At 43.1% G+C, this 21,558-nt stretch overlaps 2 protein-coding genes across 7 annotated transcripts in view; one reads left to right on the forward strand and one right to left on the reverse strand.

Moving 5' to 3' along the window:
- The window catches only part of LOC117411909 (BCL-6 corepressor-like protein 1), a 28,892-nt gene extending 22,667 nt beyond the window's left edge, over nt 1-6,225 (forward strand). For all 6 annotated transcript variants that reach the window (XM_058989356.1, XM_058989358.1, XM_058989353.1 and 3 more), the window contains exons 6-13: nt 57-461; nt 1,245-1,498; nt 2,577-2,846; nt 3,156-3,322; nt 3,775-3,920; nt 4,140-4,217; nt 4,901-5,054; nt 5,512-6,225. In XM_058989356.1, coding sequence (XP_058845339.1) covers nt 57-461; nt 1,245-1,498; nt 2,577-2,846; nt 3,156-3,322; nt 3,775-3,920; nt 4,140-4,217; nt 4,901-5,054; nt 5,512-5,785 — 1,748 coding nt within the window. In that variant the 3' untranslated portion in view covers nt 5,786-6,225. The remainder of the gene's footprint in view (nt 1-56; nt 462-1,244; nt 1,499-2,576; nt 2,847-3,155; nt 3,323-3,774; nt 3,921-4,139; nt 4,218-4,900; nt 5,055-5,511) is intronic.
- Nucleotides 6,226-19,169: 12,944 nt separating this feature from the next.
- On the reverse strand, nt 19,170-21,346 carry LOC117412027 (mid1-interacting protein 1-like). Its single transcript, XM_034019966.3, has 2 exons — nt 21,193-21,346; nt 19,170-20,069 (listed from the first exon to the last, which is right to left on the reverse strand). The coding sequence occupies exon 2, from the start codon at nt 20,022-20,024 to the stop codon at nt 19,560-19,562; it is 465 nt and encodes a 154-aa protein (XP_033875857.3). The 5' UTR covers nt 20,025-20,069; nt 21,193-21,346; the 3' UTR covers nt 19,170-19,559.
- Nucleotides 21,347-21,558: the final 212 nt, after the last annotated feature.

Below are 21,558 nucleotides of genomic sequence, written 5' to 3' on the forward strand. Positions count from 1 at the left end.
TTGCCATTATCAACCATGTATCAGATTATCATCCTTCAATTTCTGTGTGACTCCAGGTGGCTGTCCGGGGAACGAGGACCATGATCGCACTTTGCAGGAAGATGAGCATGTGGACTGGCCGGCTAAGGAAGGGGTGCCCGTGGAGACCACCCCCAAGCTGAGGCGTGGCCAGCGGACCACGGCTCGCAAAGACCCCAGGAGCCCCTCACCCCTCACCCCCCACCCACGCAAGCCGCCGGAGCGCCCGCGAGCAGCCAGGGGCAGACCTCGAGCCAGCGCGGCGGGGCTGGAGCAGGCAGGGGTGGGGTACGAGAGCGCAGAGGAGAGCCCTGCCAGGAAGAAGAGGAAGAGGCGCAGGAACCGCAAATACCAGAACGGGGAGTACATCACCTACCGGGATCAGACAGGAGAGGAGGAGGCTGAGCAGAGCGTCGTCACGACCCGGCGAGCGGGGCGAGCAGGTACACTAGAACACCACAGAGGGGAGAGAAGTTCTAAGAGTCTGGGTAACTTTTGGACTGAACAGTACAAGAGGGATGACAGTAGTACTCCCATTGAATAGCTGTTTGAACAATTCCAGGTTGCTGTAGCCTAATGTCGGCCCACCTGAGCTGTCTATTATTTTATTATTATGATCAGGCGTGACTAATTGAGCTCACAAAAAAAGGCCTAGTAAGCCAGAGCCCACTATTCACAATAGCATTACCCCCCCCCCCAACACATTTTTTTATTGTAAATTATTATGATTTCTGTTTTCTTTTGGCTAGATTTCTGGCAGGGGTTACGTTTCTGTTCTGTTGGTGCCACTGTTACGGATGTAGTTGGACACATTGCTACAGAATGAAGTCTCACGCTTGTAGAACCTAATTGATGTATTCGTAATAAGATCTTTATTAGTGGCAGTGAAACAGTCTTGTTCCCCAGGGGATCCTAGCAAGACACAGGTGTCGCAATAAAAGCAGCAGCGCTGAACAAAATGATACTTTAAACTTCCATCATTCGGGGAATTAAAATACAAAACTGGCTTTCAGGTGACACAACAACAGCGCTTCAAAGGACCTGGGAGTAGTTAATTACAGAATGGAATATGCTTCTTGAAAGCCCAACAGTAGTGGATCTGATGTGTTTTTTTTCATTTGATTGCTCCTTTTGCTGTTGTATTCCCCGGTGTGTTCTCTGACAATTCAATTGGAAGCGTGTTCTTTTGATCAGAAACATGTACATCTCTGGTTCTTCCTCACTAGATTTCAGGACTCCGCTGCCTGCGTGTTCCCAGCGGAGCGCGGCTCTGTCCTGTAAGTGTTCCAGCCCGGATCCCAGTCCAGGGAGCAGCTTCAAGACTCGCTCTGCATCCCTGCGGAGACTTTCCCAGTCTTCCAGCCCCCAGTGCAGGCAGCCAGAGCATCACTGCGGCGTCGCCGGGAAGGAGCAGACGGAAAAGCCTTTGGGAAAACGAAAGTGCAAAACAAAGCACTTGGGTGATGCAGAGGAGAAAAAGGTAGGGCCCCCTGTAAAGGAGAGCATGTTTTGCTGCAGAAGCAGGATGACAAAGAAATGATTTGATGTTTTTGCTTTTAAGTGCCTATTTTAACTAGAGGGTGTGTCTAACTGCAATGCATGTTTGACAACTTAGATGTTATAGTTGAAATGTAGGTAGGGGGCACTCCCCTTTGAACAAGCCAACTTTGCAAATAGTTGCAAGCAAAGAACAGTTTTAATGAGTAGAGTAGAGCTGCACTGGCCTCTAGTGGAGAACATAAAAATAGCACTCTTGTTAGTTACACGTTGTAACTTCATATTGTAGTTAAATGCACAGTAACTTCAATAGCTTTTTTGTTTTTGATTCAAAACTTGCTTTTACCTTTTATAATGTTAAACGTTTGTAATAAATGACAAATATAGAAATCTACATTTTAAAAGCAAAATCGCATCTAGATGTAGAGAAACGCTTTTCCATATGTAATGAAACTTGCTAAGGGCATTCATTTGATAATAATAATAATGATGTGATTGATTTGTTGTTTGTCAAAAGTTTCCATTAAAGGTTAATGTTGAAAGGGCTGTAAAACAAAGCATTCTGCTTCTTACACTGCGGTTGATTACAGCTCACTTCCATGGTGTCCCACAAGACCGGAATCATAGGGAAATGGTACATTGAGTATGGCTGTATCTTTATTGTAGGCATCCTGAGATAGCAGTGAATAAGGGCCAATGGGAGGGGATTATCTGCTTGTGGGAGGTCGGATTTCTCCCAAAATTATTGCAGAATGTGTAATTAACACATGCACATCTTTATGTGCCAGAATGCAATGTGCTCTGTTTTTTGTGAAAAGAAAATAATGATGTTACAAAACTACCAACAGAAAAATATTGGCAAATCAGTCTGTAAATTAACCTTTTGAAACACTGAACAGTTTTGTTTTCCTATTGCTGAAAATGATTGGTGAATCTTACTCCTAGTGGTTAACAGCATGTCCCTGTGATGATTACATCAGATGTTTCTGTACATGTGTAGCTCGTTGGGCTTGCACGGTTTCCGTGCTGTTTCTATACTGGGCTCTGAACTGTGCTTGCAGCTCAAGATTAAGAGAGGAAGTCCAGTCAAGCACTCTGGCGGGCTGGAACGGGACCGCCCCTCTCCGAGGAAGTCCCAGAACTGTGGCTCTCCCGCTGTGGTCCCCAAAAGCACTTGGTCTCCCCAGCGTGGCAGGAGAAGCAGCGTGGCCAAGGGGGCTGCTCCGGAGACCCCCACGGGCAGGCCTGTCCCGCCAGAGGCACGGCGACTGATTGTGAACAAGAACGCTGGAGAGACGCTCCTGCAGAGGGCAGCACGGCTCGGATACCAGGTACAGAATCCAGCCAGAGGTATCACAACTGCCCCCAACTGAGTATGTTATTTTAATGATTAGGAACCAGAAGTTTGCTGTTAGAAATAGTTCCTCCCTTAAAGCTGCATGAAGAGCTCCTAGTTGTAAACCTACAGACTCAGGTATGACTTACTTATACTGGGATAAGTTGATGAATCTGAAGCCCTGGACCGGGTGCAGAAACAGTGCGAGCAGTGCCACGCAGACCTAGAGACCTATTGCAGAGGCCCTGCGCTGGCTCTGGCTCTGATGTGTGCTGCCATGCTAATTCCACTCCTTGTCCCGCAGGAGGTGGTGCTCTACTGCCTGGAGAAGGAGGTGAGTGAGGTCAATCACCGTGACAACGCCGGCTACACAGCCCTGCACGAGGCCTGCGCCCGAGGCTGGGTCAGCATCGTCAGGTTACTGGTGGAGCACGGCGCTGATGTCAACTGCAGCTCGCAAGATGGGACAAGGTAACGCACACACTTCCTGTCTCAAGAAAATGTTTACAGTGACAGTGATATTTCAGATGTGTCATTTCACTGTTCAGTTTAGTTGTTTAGGTGTTGCATTGCAGCCAGTATATAAGACCAAGTGTAGGCAGCTCTGGTTCTGGAGTATCGTTCCATTCCAGATTTAAGTGGTTGAAAAAAATTATTCAATTGAGCGGCTTTCTTAGGCACATCGCTGCTGCTCAGCCACTGACCCGCCTCCGCTGCATCACTGCTGCACGCAGACTGGCAGCATTCTGTGTTTATTCACTGATTGGTCGACTGTAGGCTGTACTGAATCCTGATCAGATGACACAGGGGCAGTGTGATGGGCTGAACATTTCTCAAGCTCTTATGTACTACAGAGTTCTAGCTTCTAGGGAAGCTGTTGTGTTGTAAGTAATTTAAAAAAGCCGTAATTTTGGATGTTTCAGACCTATTCACGATGCTGTTGCCAACGACAACCTGAATGTGGTTCAAATCCTGCTGTCCCACGGGGCTGACCCCACGCTCGCCACATATTCGGGACAGTCGGCTATGAAACTGGCCAGCAGCCAGCCCATGAAAGTGTTTCTGACTGGTAAGCAAGTGGTTTTGTCACTGAAAAACGAACTACAGCAGAGACAAGAGACCTAGAACCTAACAGAGTGGAGTTTTGTCACCAGCTTTAAAGATAGAAGGGGAATTTGGGGAATCAAAATGCTTTAGTCTAAAGTCCACAAATCCTGCCAGCATTGAAGAGGACCGGTACGCTCTTGTGTTCTGACACACCCCTTTTTATCATTTCGATCATTTGCAGAGTACTTTACAGATTTACTGGATCGCAGTGAGGACGATCCGAACATCCGCTGGGATTTCTACAGCAGTTCTGTGTTCGGTAAGTGAAGAATATTCAGACTATCAGACGATCCTTTATACTCTCCTGCTGCATGTAGGATCCGACGTGTCTCTGAATTGCTGCAGCGGTCGCGTGCTCCTTGGTGCTCCACACATGCTGCAGCACATATTAATATTGCCCTTCCCCAGTGTGTCCACGGTGCTCATTGAGGGGCTGGGATTGCAGAGGGAACCTGAGCCGACAGACTGGATTTTGGCAGTAATGACTAACGAGCCAATTAAACATCAATGCAAACACAATATGGAAGATGCTTTTTCTCTGCTTAGTGTTATTTTTTATACGTTTTTAAGGTTTTGTATTCTTACCCTGGGGGAAAGTATTTCCTTAAACATTTGTTTTCCTCCTTGTGAAAAGATATTACAGGATTTTAACCACTCTGCTCGCAAGTTTTCTGGCTATTGGCATGCACTGTAACCTGTGATACAAAAAAATAAGTAATTCTGCCACTAGAGGGGGTAACTAGCACAGTAGTGAGATTGCTGAACTGCAGCAGTTTCATTCCCTGCTCCATTTTAATCTAGCAATGCTGGCACAAGTCCAGTATGTTCGAGTACTTGCACCAGCATCATTCTCATTGCAATCGTTTTTTTTTTTTTGTTTATTTTGGTGCTTAGCACGCCCCCCACCCCCCCTGAAAGAATACTGTGTTCTGTGTGTTGCAGAGACGGACAAGGAGGTGTTCTGGGATTTCTTACTGACCCCCCCAGCCGAGGAGGAGGAGGAGGAGGAAGATGAGGACTCGGGCTCCTTCCTGTTTGAGTTCTCACAGGAGCCACTGCTGCCCTGCTACAGCATCCAGACCTCCATCTCTCAGAGGTGAGCAGCGAGCACAAGAGCAGACTTTCATTACTGCCACAAGGGTCTCCAGAGCATGCTGCTGGGATCCCCCGACATTCTGCACCAGCTCCGATAACTAAAAGTGGGTTATTACTGTAGGTGGCTGGTGAGTGGGCTTCATTTGAACTACATGACTGAAGAGCTAGTTCTGTAACTGGGAACATTTCAGACACCCCGAGTTGTTAGTCAGTTATTATAATGTTATGCATCACTCTAGAAGCTTTCAACAGGCTGTGAGCTTCAAAGCAATCAGGCTGCCCCTTATAAAGGTTTACTGCAGTGTACAATGGTCCTTTATCATAAGAGCTGCTTCTTCCTCTCATGTGGAAAGTATACTGCATATAACAATGTCTTTCCAATGATAATAGAACTGATCCTAATGGCTGACTGTATATATATATTTTTTATGGATCTTATTTTTATATTATTTTTACAGCTCCTGCAACTGGCTGCTGCTGTCGGACGTTCTGAAGCGACTCAAAGTTTCTGCACGGATATTTCGGGCTCGATACCCTCACTTTGAGATCACCAGCATCACAGAGGCAGAGTTTTATAAACAGGCATCTGCAAGCCAGCTAATGCAGCCACCCAAAGACCTGCAGGATCCCGTTGAGCTGGTGCGCTGTGTTCCGGACTTGCTTGGGCTGCTGGGCTCCTCCATACAAATATTAAGAGGAGAAGCGGACACAACCATCAATACCAACCGATAAATTCCTTGTGGTTTATCACTTGTGATTTTCGTTCCTTTGCTTTGCTGCGTATCTGGTAAGGGGCAGGGATCAGGTGTTGCCACCGTTTTTCCTGCAAGGGGGTGGCCGTCATTCACACTGAGGGCTAGAGAAACGTTCTGATATTCAGTATTTAAAATGATTTGTATGAATTAGATCGATCATTATACATACAGTGTTTAAAAAAAAAAAAAAAAAAAAAAAAAAAAGTTTTTATCCTCAAGCCAGTGCTCCTCTAATAGAATCCTGTTTTGGTTTTGTTTTTTAAATAATATATTTTTGGTGAAGATGATAGCAGAGTTGTTGTTGTTGTTGTTGTTGTTGTTGTTGTTGTTGTTGTTGTTGTTGTGTTAGTTTCCTGAAGTGTTCTTGTTTTCCAAATTGATTTGAATATTCTCAGAGAGAGAAAGAGAGAGAGAGAGGGGGAGAGGAGGAGGAGGAGGAGGAGGAGGAGGAGGAGGAGGAAGGGGGGGAGGAAGGGGGGGGGAGGAGGAGGAGGAGGGGGGAGGGGGGGAGAGGGGAGGGGGAGGGGGGGAGAGGAAGGGGGGAGGAGGAGAGGAGGGGGGGGGGGAGGAAGAGGAGGAGGAGGAATACACTGGCTCAAGAATGAACTGCCCAGGAGTAAGAGTAAGACTAAGCCAGCATTCACCAGCTGTACAAGCACAAGAATAGTGAGGGACAAAAAGGCCCATTAGGCTGTTTGTTTTCCTTAGCAGTTTGTAGATTGTGTTCGTTTGGTTCAGCCCATGCCAGCAGTAGACAGTACAGATGTAGCCTCAATTGGCATGCAGGCATGGTCAGGAAAGCCCTTAACATTGTAAGCTGTGTAGCAGGGTTTTGAATTATTAAAAATGAAAATGCTTTACTTGCAAGTTCACATCCCAGTAGCGCACAAGATAAGTTCAGGCTATCACCCGGAAATCAGGTACTCTGAGTTCAAACGTTTTAACCACTGCTGGCCAGCTCGCGCATATCACTTGATGTTGACGAGTCTAAGATGTACAGATGTCAAAAAAAAAAACGATTCCAAATAAAAAGTGCAGTCTTCGCAGGGGTGTAAATACAGCAGATGTGAAAGGCCAGAGCTGAATCTGACTGTAACGGCTGAATCCTATACCTTTGGAAGCCTCATGTATTGACATACAGGTCAGAGAAAGGGGTGCTGTATTAAATAGCATGGAGCTACAGCGGTGCTGTATTTTTTATTTGATCCTGGTCTTGGTGTTAGTACTGCTAAGTGTTTACCACACTGGCTTTGAGAATCCTCTCCATTGTTTTTGCCCCTCATCCAGGTCTGCCAAAGACTTTTCAATGAAGCAGGAAGATACAACATTGAATTAATGGAAACTGTTTAACTGGGAGCTTTTGAGAAAGACAGAAATTGCACAAAATTAGGAGACGGGCTTGCGCCCCTTCTGATGTGAACAGAGCCCACGACCCCCCCCCCCCCCCCCCCTCCCCCTCTCTCTACCTAGATGATGTGCTTATGCTACAGTCACTGAGATTTGTTTTATAATTTAAAGTAATACAGCGTTTGTTTCCTTGCTTTATTTAATAGATCTTATAATTATTATATTTTCTTGTGTGTGTGTGTGTGTGTGTGTGTGTGTGTGGGATGATTTAACAAGATTGCTCTGTATGGTTGGGTGCTGTTTATGAAACATACCGTGGAAGATTTTGCTCGGTTGAAGTACTTTTTTTTTTTTTTTTTTTCCCCCCGAAGTATTTTAACAAGCAAGAGTACAGTTTTATTGTACCCGGTGCTAAAAAAAACAAAACAGAAAACTGATGTTTTGTGTTTGACAATCACTTGAAGCTTTCTTTTTGAAGTTATATAAATAAATAAATAAATAATAAGAAAAAAAAATAATAGTAATTGTGAATTTAGTTTTCCAGTATAGGTTATCCGCCTGTCCAGGGTAGAAAAAAAGAACAGGGCGAAAATACTTTAAAACCTCATTAACAAGTAACAGCAGGTGTGTTGCTGATAAAAGGTATTAAAATGAAAACATTTTAAACTTTTTTTTTTTTTTTTTTTTTTTTTTAAGAAACAAACAACAGAATAAAGCATGATTGTTAAGTTTGGCTGTGTTTTTCATTTTAATCTTCTGGGTAACCTAACAGTAATCTATCAGGGGTAACTGCGTAGCAGTGAAAAGAATTACTTTGTCTGAAGATGTTTTCTTAAAATGTGTGAACGATTAACCTCTCGAATACACTGGCTCAGTTCCAGTGCAGCTCCTCCTGTGTGTAGGTATTACCCATGCAGAGAACAGCTCTTTTACAGAGTTCAAAATGATTTCATATGATTCAAAGGAGGTGTAATGGCAATGGACAAAAACAAAACAAATCATTTAAACCTTTGAATGTGTTTTATTAATTCTTAAGTTGACGTGTAGGGTGCTTGTGAGATGTTATCTTCTGCAGTTTGGGCTCTGTCTGCTCAGACTGCAAGATGATCTCCCTCATAGGAGACAAATCCTTAACCGCAATTGGTTGGTTTTTCTTGATTTGTTTTAAAGCAGCATTCCTCCCCCCCCCCCCCCCCCCCCATTGATTTAACAGCCCACAGTGTGTACAGCTGCTTTCACAGAGTAGCACTAATCTTGTGCTACCTTACCTAAAGTAACCTCGGAAAGTCCAAGATTAGTGATAATCAGGGTCTGATAACGTGCCCAGCTTTGGGAAAAGCTGAAAATGTTATTCTTTCATTTTGTACATGGTTTATCCACAAGAAGGCGCTAATAACCCAGAGTTGGTTTATAAGTCGAGAGAGAGAGAGAGAGCTCTACACTGCAGTTAAGAGAATGCACTTGAATATTCTACAGAATCTTTCAACTACTGTTAAAAACCAAACAGTATAGTAAAGATCTGTGGCTATCAAACTGTGACAACACAGCTGTATATAACATTTTTGTTCTACATCTGAGAGAATGCATCATTTGAAAGGAGCATATGTCCTTGACTTTATTAGCTGGAGGGTAAGTTGAATGTGGAGCAGATCAGTTGAATTCAATGAGCGCTCAGTTAATTGCTTGAGGCGATATTCTTCCTTCTGCATTTCTCTCTGGGCAAGCCTAACTGACGAGGGGGGAAACTGCAAAGGGGTTGCAGACAGCTCAAGCTGGATCGTCTCTTGAGTAAACCAGACCACTATGACCCTGTGATCTGTTCACCTGTCAGATCAAGTGCAGGTCTTTCTTTAATTTAATACCCGAAAGATTTACATCCAGGACCACTTGTTTTTCAGGAGCTGCACTGCACTATTAAACATTCTTTGAGTATATTCCAGTGGTTCAAGCAGAATTCCTAGAGTCTAAATATACCATGGCCAAGGCACTTGAATGGAGGTGGCTGGGTGGATATATGGTAAGTTTCTGTGTTTAGTTGCTATAGCACACAGCCACTGCCTGTCGACACTATAGCGAGACTGAATATATATCGTTTTTATGAATCGTGGAGAACCTATTAATTGCTCGGTTTCAGGTACTCTTCAAAGTCATTGATATTTGTATTGAAAAGTGTAGGTGTAAAAGGCATCTTCTGCATTAAATCAGGGATGGAAATAAGACTCCCATTGCATAGCGGTTTGATCCATTCCTGGTTTTACTATGACTTTAATCAGACACACCTGAGCTTGTTACCTATAGACTGGCAAATCAAGCTTGTATTAAAGCCTGGAATGGGTGACACTGCTATGCAATGGGAGTCTTCTTTCCATCCCTGCTTCAGATGCAGCACTAATGATGACGGCTGGATATTGAAATGGATTTTGGATTGAGGAGAGGTAAGTAGGCTTAGGTCCATTGATATATTTGGGAACAATTATAGTGTAAGTGCTTGTGAAGGCTTTTCAGCTTAGACCTATAGGCTAGGTATTGGAACATGGCGGCTGTTACCTAATTCTGTAAATCGATGTCCCAGCAGCTACTGGTGACCAGAAAGAAACGGGAATTGGAACACATTTACAGCTTGTTGTTTCCAAACTATACCATCGGTGATGCCTGTACACTTACATTGTGCCAGTGGGGATGCGCTGCTTTTGTCTTTTACCTGCTTAATGCTTTACTGTGCTGCTATGCACAGCTTTGCTGTGATTTTACCATGCTAAAGTGCACGGTTCATTCTAGTTGCCCCTTTGTTTTCTAAATTCTTGTCAGTGAAGAAAGCTTTCAGCACAAGGATATGTTATAGTAAACTCAGTCTACTTAAACAAAAATAAAATGCATTTATTGCTTCGTACAATAACAAACCTTTACCATATCCTTGTCTGAAGGGCTTGCATTTAAAAAAAAGGAAGTGTATATGTGAATTATCCATTCGTGGAATCTAACAGAGCCAAACCCTCTCACTGCTGTGTTCTGATTGGCTAAACCCTTCCTCATGCCAGGCTGGGATTGGCTGTATGCTGCACACCACGAAGCAGCTTCGTGATCAAAAGGTTACTGCAGTTCAACAGGATGCCGACCCTTCTAAGCGAGGCCTGGCTTGAAATCAACCCTACGCAGCACATTTGTTTAGATCAACCCACAAGCATCTGAAATCCAGAAACAACTTTTGTAGTCTTAATATTTTTCTAGATAGTAACGCTGACCCCTTCCTCACTTCAATCTGTATTTATTGAAATACTGCCTCTGTGTTCTGCAAGTTAAGGTCTGTTGGCTACAGGGAAAATGCATCACAACTACCCAGGCAAGGTGCCAACCTACAGTAAGCAGCTTAAGTAAAAGTGGAAGACTCCCCAAAACTGCCTTGGCTGCAAAATATAAAAACATGTTTAAACATTCTGGTACAGGGAGTACAAAACTGTTACTCAGAATGTTATTTAAACATTCATAGGGCGTGCAAACATTAACACTGCAGGAAAGGCAAGTGGTGCCCACTGCGTGTTGATCGGGCTAGACAGAGCTATTGGCAGACATCAAATTCCCTTTAGATGTCTTGCCATGTATTTCAGACATGAGGGACGGTTTTCTTTTACTGTATCACAATATCTCTAACATCCCCCTTCCTGCCCTCTGCCATTATCGCCTGGACTCCAATTTCAGAGAGCCGCCCCATGACCGAGCCCCCAGCATTCCAGACTTCTGATTGGCTGGTGGACGGAGAAGGGTCACTCCTGATAAGCTGAAAAGGAGGACACGTCTCGACTGGTCTGTTGCTTTCTTAGTGATCAAAAGAGGGAGGTTTTTCACAGCAGAATAGAATATTATATCAAGTGCACAGAGCTCCCTAGCATGAAAAGGGTAAGGATACATTATGTGGGGAAACGGCTGCAGGAAGCTTTGTGGGAAAACAAGCTTGTTCATTGACAGCTTCACGGAGCTCTGCTTGTTGGTACATATGGACATTGCTCCAATACCTGTTAAGTTATTAGAGCAAATGAAACACTTCTAGAAATCTTACCTGCTGTCCTGTTCCATTATCCATGGATCCCATACTCACAATTTTGAAAGACAAACACGTTCTAGCGAACATGCAATCAGATACCAGAATTGGTTAAAGGAAGTTATCAGTTTGTATGCCCTTTTTTCAGTAGTCTGTCACTGTTTTACTTCCTTGGTTATTTTACGTCAGCAGTGACTTCAGGTTAAAAGCATGTCAAGTTGGTTGTCTTTTACGTCAGCAGTGACTTCAGGTTAAAAGCATGTCAAGTTGGTTGTCTCTTAAATTTGCGATTGGCTTCAGTGCTTAGTTGTTGGGTCGATGCTAAGCCAATGCTGCAACATTTAACGTGCCTCAAACACTCGCTATCTACGTAGAGCTACAACGACAATACTGGAGCATCGCATAGGGACGTTTCCAATTCACACATTCCTAAATAAAAACCCCAAATCTTTAAACCTACGTGCAGACAGAGGTTTGGGAATGTGAACCAGCAAATGAATTGGCTTTTTCTTTCTGAAATCTGTTTCACGGCTTGCTATTCAGCACATTCTACGATCTACGATACGATTTTGCCCTCACGATCTTGCAAGACATGTTACAGGATTTATAAAATATTCCTCTTGGTAAGCAGAAGGAGTTTAATTCTCCTCTGAATAAGCGGTTTGTTCATACTCTGGCAGGATCCCAAGCCCCCTTTGTTTCTTCATTTTCACTCCAGTAAAAGTTCATGCTGATTTATTGTTCACATTCGGTGACAGCTTCATTTCAGAGTCAAGGGAAGAACTGCTTATATTCTGTTGGTCTGCGCTCATATAAACCTGCGTCTTTTCAAAGTTTTATATTTAGAGGGCTGTGTTGCACAGTATTTCACACATTTTCCTAAACTTGTTTTATACATTCATTTATAGCATATTCATAGCAGTATTGCATCACATTACACATGTATAAAACACCCCAGAAAAAAAACCCTGGTGTTTATTATCTTTATATTAATTGCTCCTTCATAATGAATGTATATTTTGGGGGTCACAGCTTTGACTACCGGTATCTCAGCTTTCTGGCTGACATTCTTATCGCAGCTTCACCTTGAACTAGAAACCTTTTTTAGACAGCTGAAGGAATGGGCTTGTGTCACAAACTGTTCTTTCCTAATATACATTATTAAGCTGGTCTGTAGTGTAACCCCCCAGGCCTGCTAATCTGGCACGATGTATGGCATTCATTTCTAGTACTAGGGACAACTATTTAGTGCCCGCCAGAGCTGAAAATAGCAGCAGCAAGATTGAATACCTGCCACACGTCTTCCACATCTCACTCGGCCTGGTCTTGGGTCATGACTCAGTCATTTTGTCTATACTGCTTGCCTACAAGAGGGCCAATGAGGACTGCACATGTCCCATTTCATATCTCTTTCAATGAAGGACGGATAACCAGGGATTTACAAATAATTTCCTTGGCCACATTGTGACTGTCCTTATACACCTTTAACATTAAACAATAGCAAAGTGTAATATGGTGAAGCATAGGTAAGCACTGTAAAGAATCGCAAGGTATGGTAAAGCATATTAATAAACAAACCAGGGGACACTATGGTAAATGCATGCAAAAATACTGTGGGGAACTTTTATAAGGGTGGTCTCCCAACTGTGACAAACATCGTGCTTCTCATTATGCCTGTGTGAAAATGTTTTATTATTAGGCTCATGTCTTATTGGTGTTCCCCCCTCCAATCAGTTTCTTTCAGTGTCTTGTTCTAGTGTCTTGTTCTAGTGTTGCCTTGTACTGGAGGATGAGGACCAGAGGAGTCTTTCTTCAAGACTTCATTCAATAGCCTGTGGAATCTGCACACATTCTCATCCGCAGTTCAGGGCTGTGTCACCACAGATGATTGCTTCTAGGATTGGATTGCAGGCGCTGAAGAGGTAAAGCCAGCCACTGATTATGAAAACGACTGTACGCCAATCCTGAAAAGGGTCCGTATGTACAGTACTGAATGGAATCAATGCCCTTCTCAATGTATATGAAGTAGGCATTTAAAACCAATATTAGAGCTAGTGTCAGAAAGATCCACTGTATGTATTTAAGGCATAAGAACGGACATATGAACATGACTCGCAGGCTCCATGTCAGATATCAGACAAAACTAATAATGTAGTCATGTACTCCCATGTCTCTAGATATACAGAAAGGTGTGACACAGAGGTGTTCCATCTCCTGTGCTTTATCATGCTTTACTGTGCTTTCTTTTATTAATAATGTAAGGAAGGGTGACTGGAGGTATGGAAATATCCCCCAGAGAGTTATCGAATGTGCATTTCAAAGCCTGTCTTGTTTGGACTCAGTGATCACGGAGCTGCAGGCTGATGAATGGGAAAGTTTCCCCAGCAACAGGCAGGCTTCCATGTGCACTAAACATTTACAGTGGCTGTGCTGCTCCACTCCCTCGACACTGGAGATTAACCACAGCTGGCAGAAGCTGACTCCCCAGGATTTCTTACCTGCTCTCGATTTCGTGTAGCACTAGTGCTGCAGCTGTGGAGGCTATGAGCAAGATCCCCAAAGCACTGGAGAACATCAGCATTACTAATCAAAAGCTGTGTTCAGACCAGGCTGTAAAACCAAACCAAGACTGATTCCAGAGTGATGTGACTGTTCACACTAACACCGGTGTGAGACCGGATCAACTCAGACCTGCTGGGGAGGAGGGCTCACATCAGTTTAGATAGAACAGTTTCCACAAGATCGGTAGTGAAGTCTGAGCAGATAAACCCGCTCTGTAATGGGTTGCCTTTCCATAAACACTGTGTGTCCAAGCGGGTGAATCTGGATTGCACTGGAGTAAAGACCTGCCCAGTTGATATTGAAATGCACTTTACATATTCCTGCAGTTGACTCACATTTTTATAACGGCTCATTAAGGACAGGGTTTTTTTATTATCAGTTTCATATTGGAAAAAACGAATGTAAAGCTATTAATACCAGTAACATTTTAATTTCACAACTCATGCAAATGTTATGTGCAGAGGGCTTGGTTTATTTAAGTCTCATATTTCCGTTGGCCGTTTTTCGTAGTGTTGTGTAATATAGGCAGGAATCTGCAAGCATCACCTCTGCTGTCTCCTGTCTGTTTTTAGTCTGCAGATATTGAAATGGCTGATTGTCAGAGTGTACAGAAATAAAGCTGACATGATCTATAAACACATCCATTCTGATGTATCAATAGAAACTGGGCAAACAATACAAAGCCATAGTTTAACAAATTGTTTCATATCTCTATAAGGCAAAGTGTCTCAATCTTCAAATTTTATTTGCTGCTAGCGCTGAAATTAAAACCTGCATGTACTGTACTGGACTTCCCTAAAAACACAGAACTGATGCACTTTTTTTGTACTCCATATACAGTGGCTTCCATCTATGCAAAATAAAGAAAGCATGTAAGTTATTCTTCTTATCAACATGTATTGCGTCACCCTGTGTGATTGATGCTGCAGACAGACTGGGAGGATTGCTTTGGTTTTGGTGCTAAATTTAGTTGTGCAATCACACAGATGGTGTGCTGTATGTAAAGTGTGCATAAGTAAATGAAGACACTAGCTGAAATGTCTGGATACTTGATCTAGTTTGTTTTGAGGTGTACCATATATGTGGATTTGACAGTACAGGTAAGATATGCATACAGTATATATTACACACCTGGTGCTTGTGTAAGTCTCTGGGTGAAAATCCAGCTTTGGTTATTTGTTCTTTGCGATTCTGGTTTATGGAAATGCTTTATCAGGCAGGTAAGCAGGGGTTTTCCTTTGCTTAGAAGTCAAGATGCACGGCCACTATATTTAAACAGTGAACTTTCCTTCCTGCCAAGAAAGTGGGCGGTACTTTAAGGATATTTGACTGAAAAGGGAGTCGGGGCAGGAATTCTCCTGCCAGGGAGTCTGGTCACGTAGACCTTGTGATCGGCACATCCTGGTCTACTTGGAGAATGGGCTCCAATCAGGGGTCCTGCCAGGGCCCTGTTATACAGCTGTCTGACCGGGCAACAAGTCACCCTGTTGTAACACTCAGGGCCCTGTTTGTAGTGCAAAGTTCCTTTTAATATTAGAACTTAAAAGAAACAACTATAAACAATGCTGTATGAACTTGCACCAGCCTGCAGCTACTTTCCATGCATATAGGGCAAATTGAGAGCCTAATAGCTGATCTACAAACAACAACTCTAAAGCTATAGAAAATAAAACTCTAACATTTTACATGTAGCATGTATGATATAATCATTGGAACTGGATAAATGAGACCTACAAGGGCAAGTGTAATACTTTGACCCACATGAGCTCAGTAAGTACAGTTTATCTGCACAAACCATTCATGATCAGTTACAAGATCCTGACTGCAGTTGTATTTCCTTTTTTTTTTTGCATTTTCAATGCTGTTTAACCACAGTTGTTTTCATTTGGGAAGTGTCTGAAAACACGTACCGTGCACACATTATCTGTACATATCTCAGTTGCTGAAAATCTCTTTCACATCCATTCAAATGTAGATTGAATTCTCTTGGTCTGCTTGTATGACAGTGCAAAGTTTATACAAGTGCCATTAAAATGTATCCAATCCCTAATTTAGCTGTTACATCTGCATGCGTCATTATAGTGCAGTTTCATGATGTTACATGCATTTTACAATCACAATAGCACCTGCAGCACTAATTTCACTCCAGTCTGTTAAACTGTGTGTCTACCCTGGCACGATCTGTAAGCACCTTATCAAGCAGCCTTGGTTTATTGCAATCAGTGTCTGTAACCGCAGTGCAGTTGTTGCACTGTCTGACACGTCTTACCACGTTGGCTTACTGAGGGCATTGGCTGACAGTCAACAGTGTTGTCTGCTTGTTATCCCTATGGACCTGGGTTCAGGTCCAGTCCTTTATGGTGTAATCAAAACCCGAATCTTACAAAAGTTCCTCATAGTACATTTGCATTTTGCAGATAACCATGCTTTTATCATGCTTACTCTATGAATGTGCTGTTCTTTCCCCAGGGTAACCATGTTTCCATGCTCTTTTCATAGTTCCCTGAACAAGCCCGTGCTTTACTGTGCTTTCACTGTCATTAACTAAATGATGCAATATTTCTAATAACCATTTACCATAGCCATATATTTTCAATTCATATTGTTTTTCTATACAATTTTAAATGCCACATTTGAATGCCGCCTTGCCATGGGGACCCGCTTACGGATCAGGAGGATTCAAGTTCAACCTTGGTACTTGCTGTCTAGCCAAACCTAATCAAGCAGCGTTACCAAGCTACTGAACCTTGGAAGCAATTGGACCTAGCCTAGGAATTATTGCTGAGTTCAACAGATAGGACTGTAGACTCCGCAGGAGGTATATGGATGTTACATGAAGTGTACAGAGCAGCCAGTGATCTCTGCCAAGGACGATGCCCAAGTGGCTTCGACACAGGCAGTCCCAAAGCTGCCCCCAGACTGTTAACGTCTGAACCCCCTTTTTCTTCTGGCCATCTGTGTGCAGTGCTGCTTATGAACTGCCCCCCCACCCCGCCCCGCACCGTTTATTTCAGTTCCTGTTTTCTGTGGCCAGTTGGATCCGTATCCCCAGATTGTGAAAGAAGAAGTAACAATATAAAAAAAGTTCTCTCAAGAACACGAGGGAGCGATCCGAGGTCCTCTGAGGACAGCAGCTGGCTCTACACAACAGTTATCTGACGGAGGTGATGATTACTACAGTATAGTTTAATTGGGAAGAACTGCGAGATGGTTTGTAGCCACACGGCTGCTTGAATAACAACAACTGTTAATCTCTAATGATTTAGAGATTGCATACATATTATGCATGGTGGGGTTTAAAAATCGGATGACCCTGTCTTATTAGCCCCACCCCCTCCTCTTTCAGTGTCCTCTTTACAGAATATGCACCCCACCCATATAGTAGCAGCTCTCCCTTAGGCAAAAACCGACAAGTTTAACACAATGGATGTAGTTTCTTCATGCACCTTCTGTGATTTAGCATGCACTGTATGTGTGTAATCCTTATTCAGTTTACATGCTTAACCTCTGAAGTTAGCCATCTTCAGAGAACTTCTGTAAATAAGACATTGCAATATTAAAGTGCTCCTGCTCAAATTAAAACATTTACCACGAGGGGAAAGACACCAACACAGCATTTTATAGCAGGCTCCTTCACCATGTCTCTATTCACATTTACATAACTTTGCAGTTTGTCATACTTAACTATAGCTACTGTGCTTTTTTGTAACATACTTTAGCACATCTGTGTGCCAGCACGGGGCAAAGGTAGGTGAGTTTCCGAAAGCAAAGTCTACAAAGACAGAGTTACAATATGTATTGTTTTTTTTTACGGTACCTTTGCACTTCGGGAATGAGAATTTCACATAAAACGCAGCCTTCAGCGTACGAACACAAAACTCCTAGCAGCGAGTTTTTGGAGGAGCTTGCCAAGGACTGTCCCTCTGTCTTTGATAACTTCCAGTTATGTTTTTGCTGGCTCTCAGCACTATAAAAATAACTTTGAATTCAAGAGGCTCAAGCATGACGCTCGCTCTTTGAGGAAATTGAGATGCTGGGGTTAGGCTTCTGTTAAAATAACTGTGTCTGCATTACTCACAGCATTCATACCGGATTCCTATAGAGCTGAGGCAGGGTGTGTTCTGGGTTCTCCAATGACAAGAAGATCCTGTTCTTCCGAGAGGCAGGGGTGGAGTAACTTCCTCCATACGGACATCTCTATAAGGGCTGAAGGAATGGCAGGATCCCCGATACTGAAATCCTGGCTTCTAACTGCACCTAATCCTGAACTACCTTTCCTTAAGGTAATATAGGGTAGTGCAAGATGGTCTTACCTAAGTTCTCACTAATCGTGGACTGACCTAATGTAACATTAGATAAGATATTCCAATATTAGCATGTGAAACCACCCCAAGGGTTATGTATTAGTGAGTCTTTTCTTGCATGATTGTATTAAACCACAGTTTTGAAGTAAGTGAATGGGGTTACAATACCGACAGCATGTGTGTTTTATGGGGCATAATCATGCTTGGGGTATTCGACATGACAGCCGTTGTTCTTGGTCAAACTTCAGTGTAAAAGCAGGGACAGAGTGAACCTCAGCAGATGAAAAGACAAAAAGGGATTCAAACTTTCCACTTGGCAATCCACCAGCACCGTTCTTTCTTTCTTTACCTTGATATCCAGTGCAGCGGGTATTGAAAGATCCCAAACAATTCTCACTGCATCCCCTGCCAACTGTCACACTGCCAGCTCTCCCTATTGGAGACGCTCCACTACTCTTCTGCCACCCAATCACTGTTATCCATTTTGAAGGAAAAGAAAAGAACCTCCAGACTATTGGCTGAAGCTTTGGGACTGTTGCTATGGTAAGCAGATGAAGGGTGGGGCGGAATATGCTCTCTGTGCTATCTGAGGAATTCAGCATTGATTCCAGTGTAGAACTTTTTTTCATGTGTATGTAAATATAAAACATTTAAGAAGTATTGTTAAAACTTGGAAAACTAAAAATAGAAAAATAACACAATACATACCAACAAGCACTGTGTGCCAATCATTTTGCTGTGTTTTTTTATATGTTTTCCAGAAGGCGTATCTAGCCCTTACAAAACCAGTTTCCATTGGGGAAACATCAGAAGATGTCAGTACAGGTTGCTTTAGAGACCAGTGGGAGCTGATCCTTTTCCCAGTTTACATTTTGTTAAATCTGATTACACATTGCCTACAGAGACTTCACTTAATGACTACACGGCTTGAATTTGAAGCTTTGTCTACAAAAAAAATGCAAAGGTCTCTTTATACAGGGTCATGCTGCCCACTTGTAAGAAGGTCCTACGTAATAGAACAAATTAAAACCGATCAAAGCTTTATTTAAAAAAAAAAAAAAAAACACACTACATTATATATAAAACACACAAGAATAGCCAATAATATGGAATTATGTTTTTTGGGGTTATTTATTTATTAATTTGATTGGATAAATTTAACAAAACCATACCAGTTCAAGCTGCCCATTTGAAATACATCAGAGTACCAAACGGCCTTTAAGATTGTGGGTAGTACTACAGCATATTTTATACGGGTATGCAAAAAAAGAATCCTGCAGGTCCATTGCTGCTCCGGTCTGGTTTCAGACTGGGAATGTATTCGTGGGTAGGAGTGCAGTTTACGGTGCTTATGAGAGTGGGCTGAACATCGAGACACGCTTCCCCTCACACCACATCAACTATCACCCTTGGGAAGCGATTCTTTCGTCAGTGCGCCATCAGCCTCACCACTCGTGCAAAGAAGCAAAGTCCTTTTGAGAGCCAGCCAGCCTCCTGTCCCGCTAAGCCGTGCAGCCGCTGCCTCCGATCTCACGCTTGTAGCGGTTAGTGCAGCGATTGGCCATGACAGTCAGTTTGGAGAGCACCCCAAAGATCCCCTGCAGGTGGTAATGGAATTGCTGCTCCAGATCAGCTCCGTCTTCAGCAGAATTCTCTTCCCCGCTTTTGACAGCCATCTCCAGGAAGCCGGCTCCCCCGTTCATCTCTCTGCGGAGCAGCCCCCACTCCATGTCGCTCTTGATGGATTTCAGCAGCAGGTAGTGCTCGTACATGTCGCCCTGCTTGCTGGGGCAGATGATGTTGTTGTTGAGTTTGGGGTCTTCCTCTTCCAGAGGCACGTCCCGCAGGAGGCTGGGAACCATGACGGTTTCGTCCATGTTGTTGGTGGCGGCGATGAACTTGTTCATGACATTGAGGAGGGAGTGCTTGGGGTTAATGCACTCGCTGTTCATTTGCATCATCATCATCTTGGGAGGCTTTATGTTGCTTTAAAAATATATATGGGCTGAAACCTGTAAAAAACAGACAGTTCAACCAATTACATATTTGGTAATATTTCTACCTTTAATTTATTCAAGTTACACCTTGAAGTTTCTTAAAAGACAAACCATTCAGTTAATAAAAACGTGTTACTTTATTTTAAAATATAAAAATGTACCGATTTAAAACAAATCAGTCAAACAACAACAACAACTCACCCAAGCAAGACAAGTAGTTTTCATTGTTAGGATTATTAACAGTCCCACGATAAAGATTTATTTCACCCTCTGCTAAAGCCTGGAGATTACCACAGCTCTATTATTCATGAAACTAGTGTAGAAACGGTTGCATAATACAGCAACTCTAATCTAGGAGACCATATGCAATAGTTATTGTAACTATCACAGTAAGCACGGTGCGGCTAGAAGACAATCTCTCCCCGGCTCATTGCTTTGCGAGATAAGCACCGGTTAAATAAACACACAAGCTCAGTGATACTGCAGTACAGCTTCTGGGATACCAGAGACCCGCAGTACCTACCGACCCAGCTTCCAGAAACTCATTGTAGAACTCTACCGTCTCGAGCGCATTACAGAAAGACCGAACCAGCCTATAAACGCCTTCGTGCTTAGTTAGGCTAGACAATAAAAACGCGTGTCACGAAACGGAAGTGAATCAACGCCATTTATACGTGGCCAATTATCAAGGCTTGCATCAGTGAACTCGCCGTAGTTCGACTCAAAAGACACGAGCTATTGTGCTTTACACAGTACATTATGCCAGTTCAATTCATTTTACCTGTTGCAAAGGAGTTTTGCAAATAACAGTACAACACAAGAGCACAGCTTTGCACTTTAAGCCGCTTTCTATAGGCTATTAACCTCATTTCAACTTTTCCTAATATGAATACCCAACACCTAAACATCAAGTTAGTTTGACGTTAAGAAACAAAACATGGTTATAAAGCTTATAGTAGTAACGATTGCGTTTAACTAATCTCTTATTAGTATTAACTATCACAGCAAAAAGCGCCACCAGCTGCAGCTATCTTGAAATGATCAAGTTCAACAACGCGCATTAACATGCACGTAATACTGCAAGCATACTTTTCACAAATAATACCAGATTATAATACAACAATAAACAACCACAAACCTGGGTATTCTAAGGGGATGTTCCGATTGTTGTTGTCAGGGGTGAATTGTTTGGAAGGTTTTCTAAGTGACCGTTGTTAAACAGTAACCGAATGCACCGCCAGTCTTCCTTATATACTGCGTCCCAGCCTCAAAAAAACCGGTCCCCCCCCCACCGGCTGCAAATTCCATAAAATGACGCAGCTGTTCGTTCAGCTTTCACAGCCACAGCAATCAAGATTACCCCGTCTCGATTGACAGCGCCACCGACCAATAAGGAAAGGGAAATGTCTCATTATGAGGGTTCGGATTTAAGCCAAGACACGCCCCTCACTGTTTCGGCAAAGGCACGCCCGGCTGCGCCCAGCATCAGACTATCGGGACTCAA

The sequence above is a fragment of the Acipenser ruthenus genome, chromosome 16 (assembly GCF_902713425.1).
Source record: "Acipenser ruthenus chromosome 16, fAciRut3.2 maternal haplotype, whole genome shotgun sequence".
In the NCBI taxonomy this organism is placed as follows: domain Eukaryota; kingdom Metazoa; phylum Chordata; class Actinopteri; order Acipenseriformes; family Acipenseridae; genus Acipenser; species Acipenser ruthenus.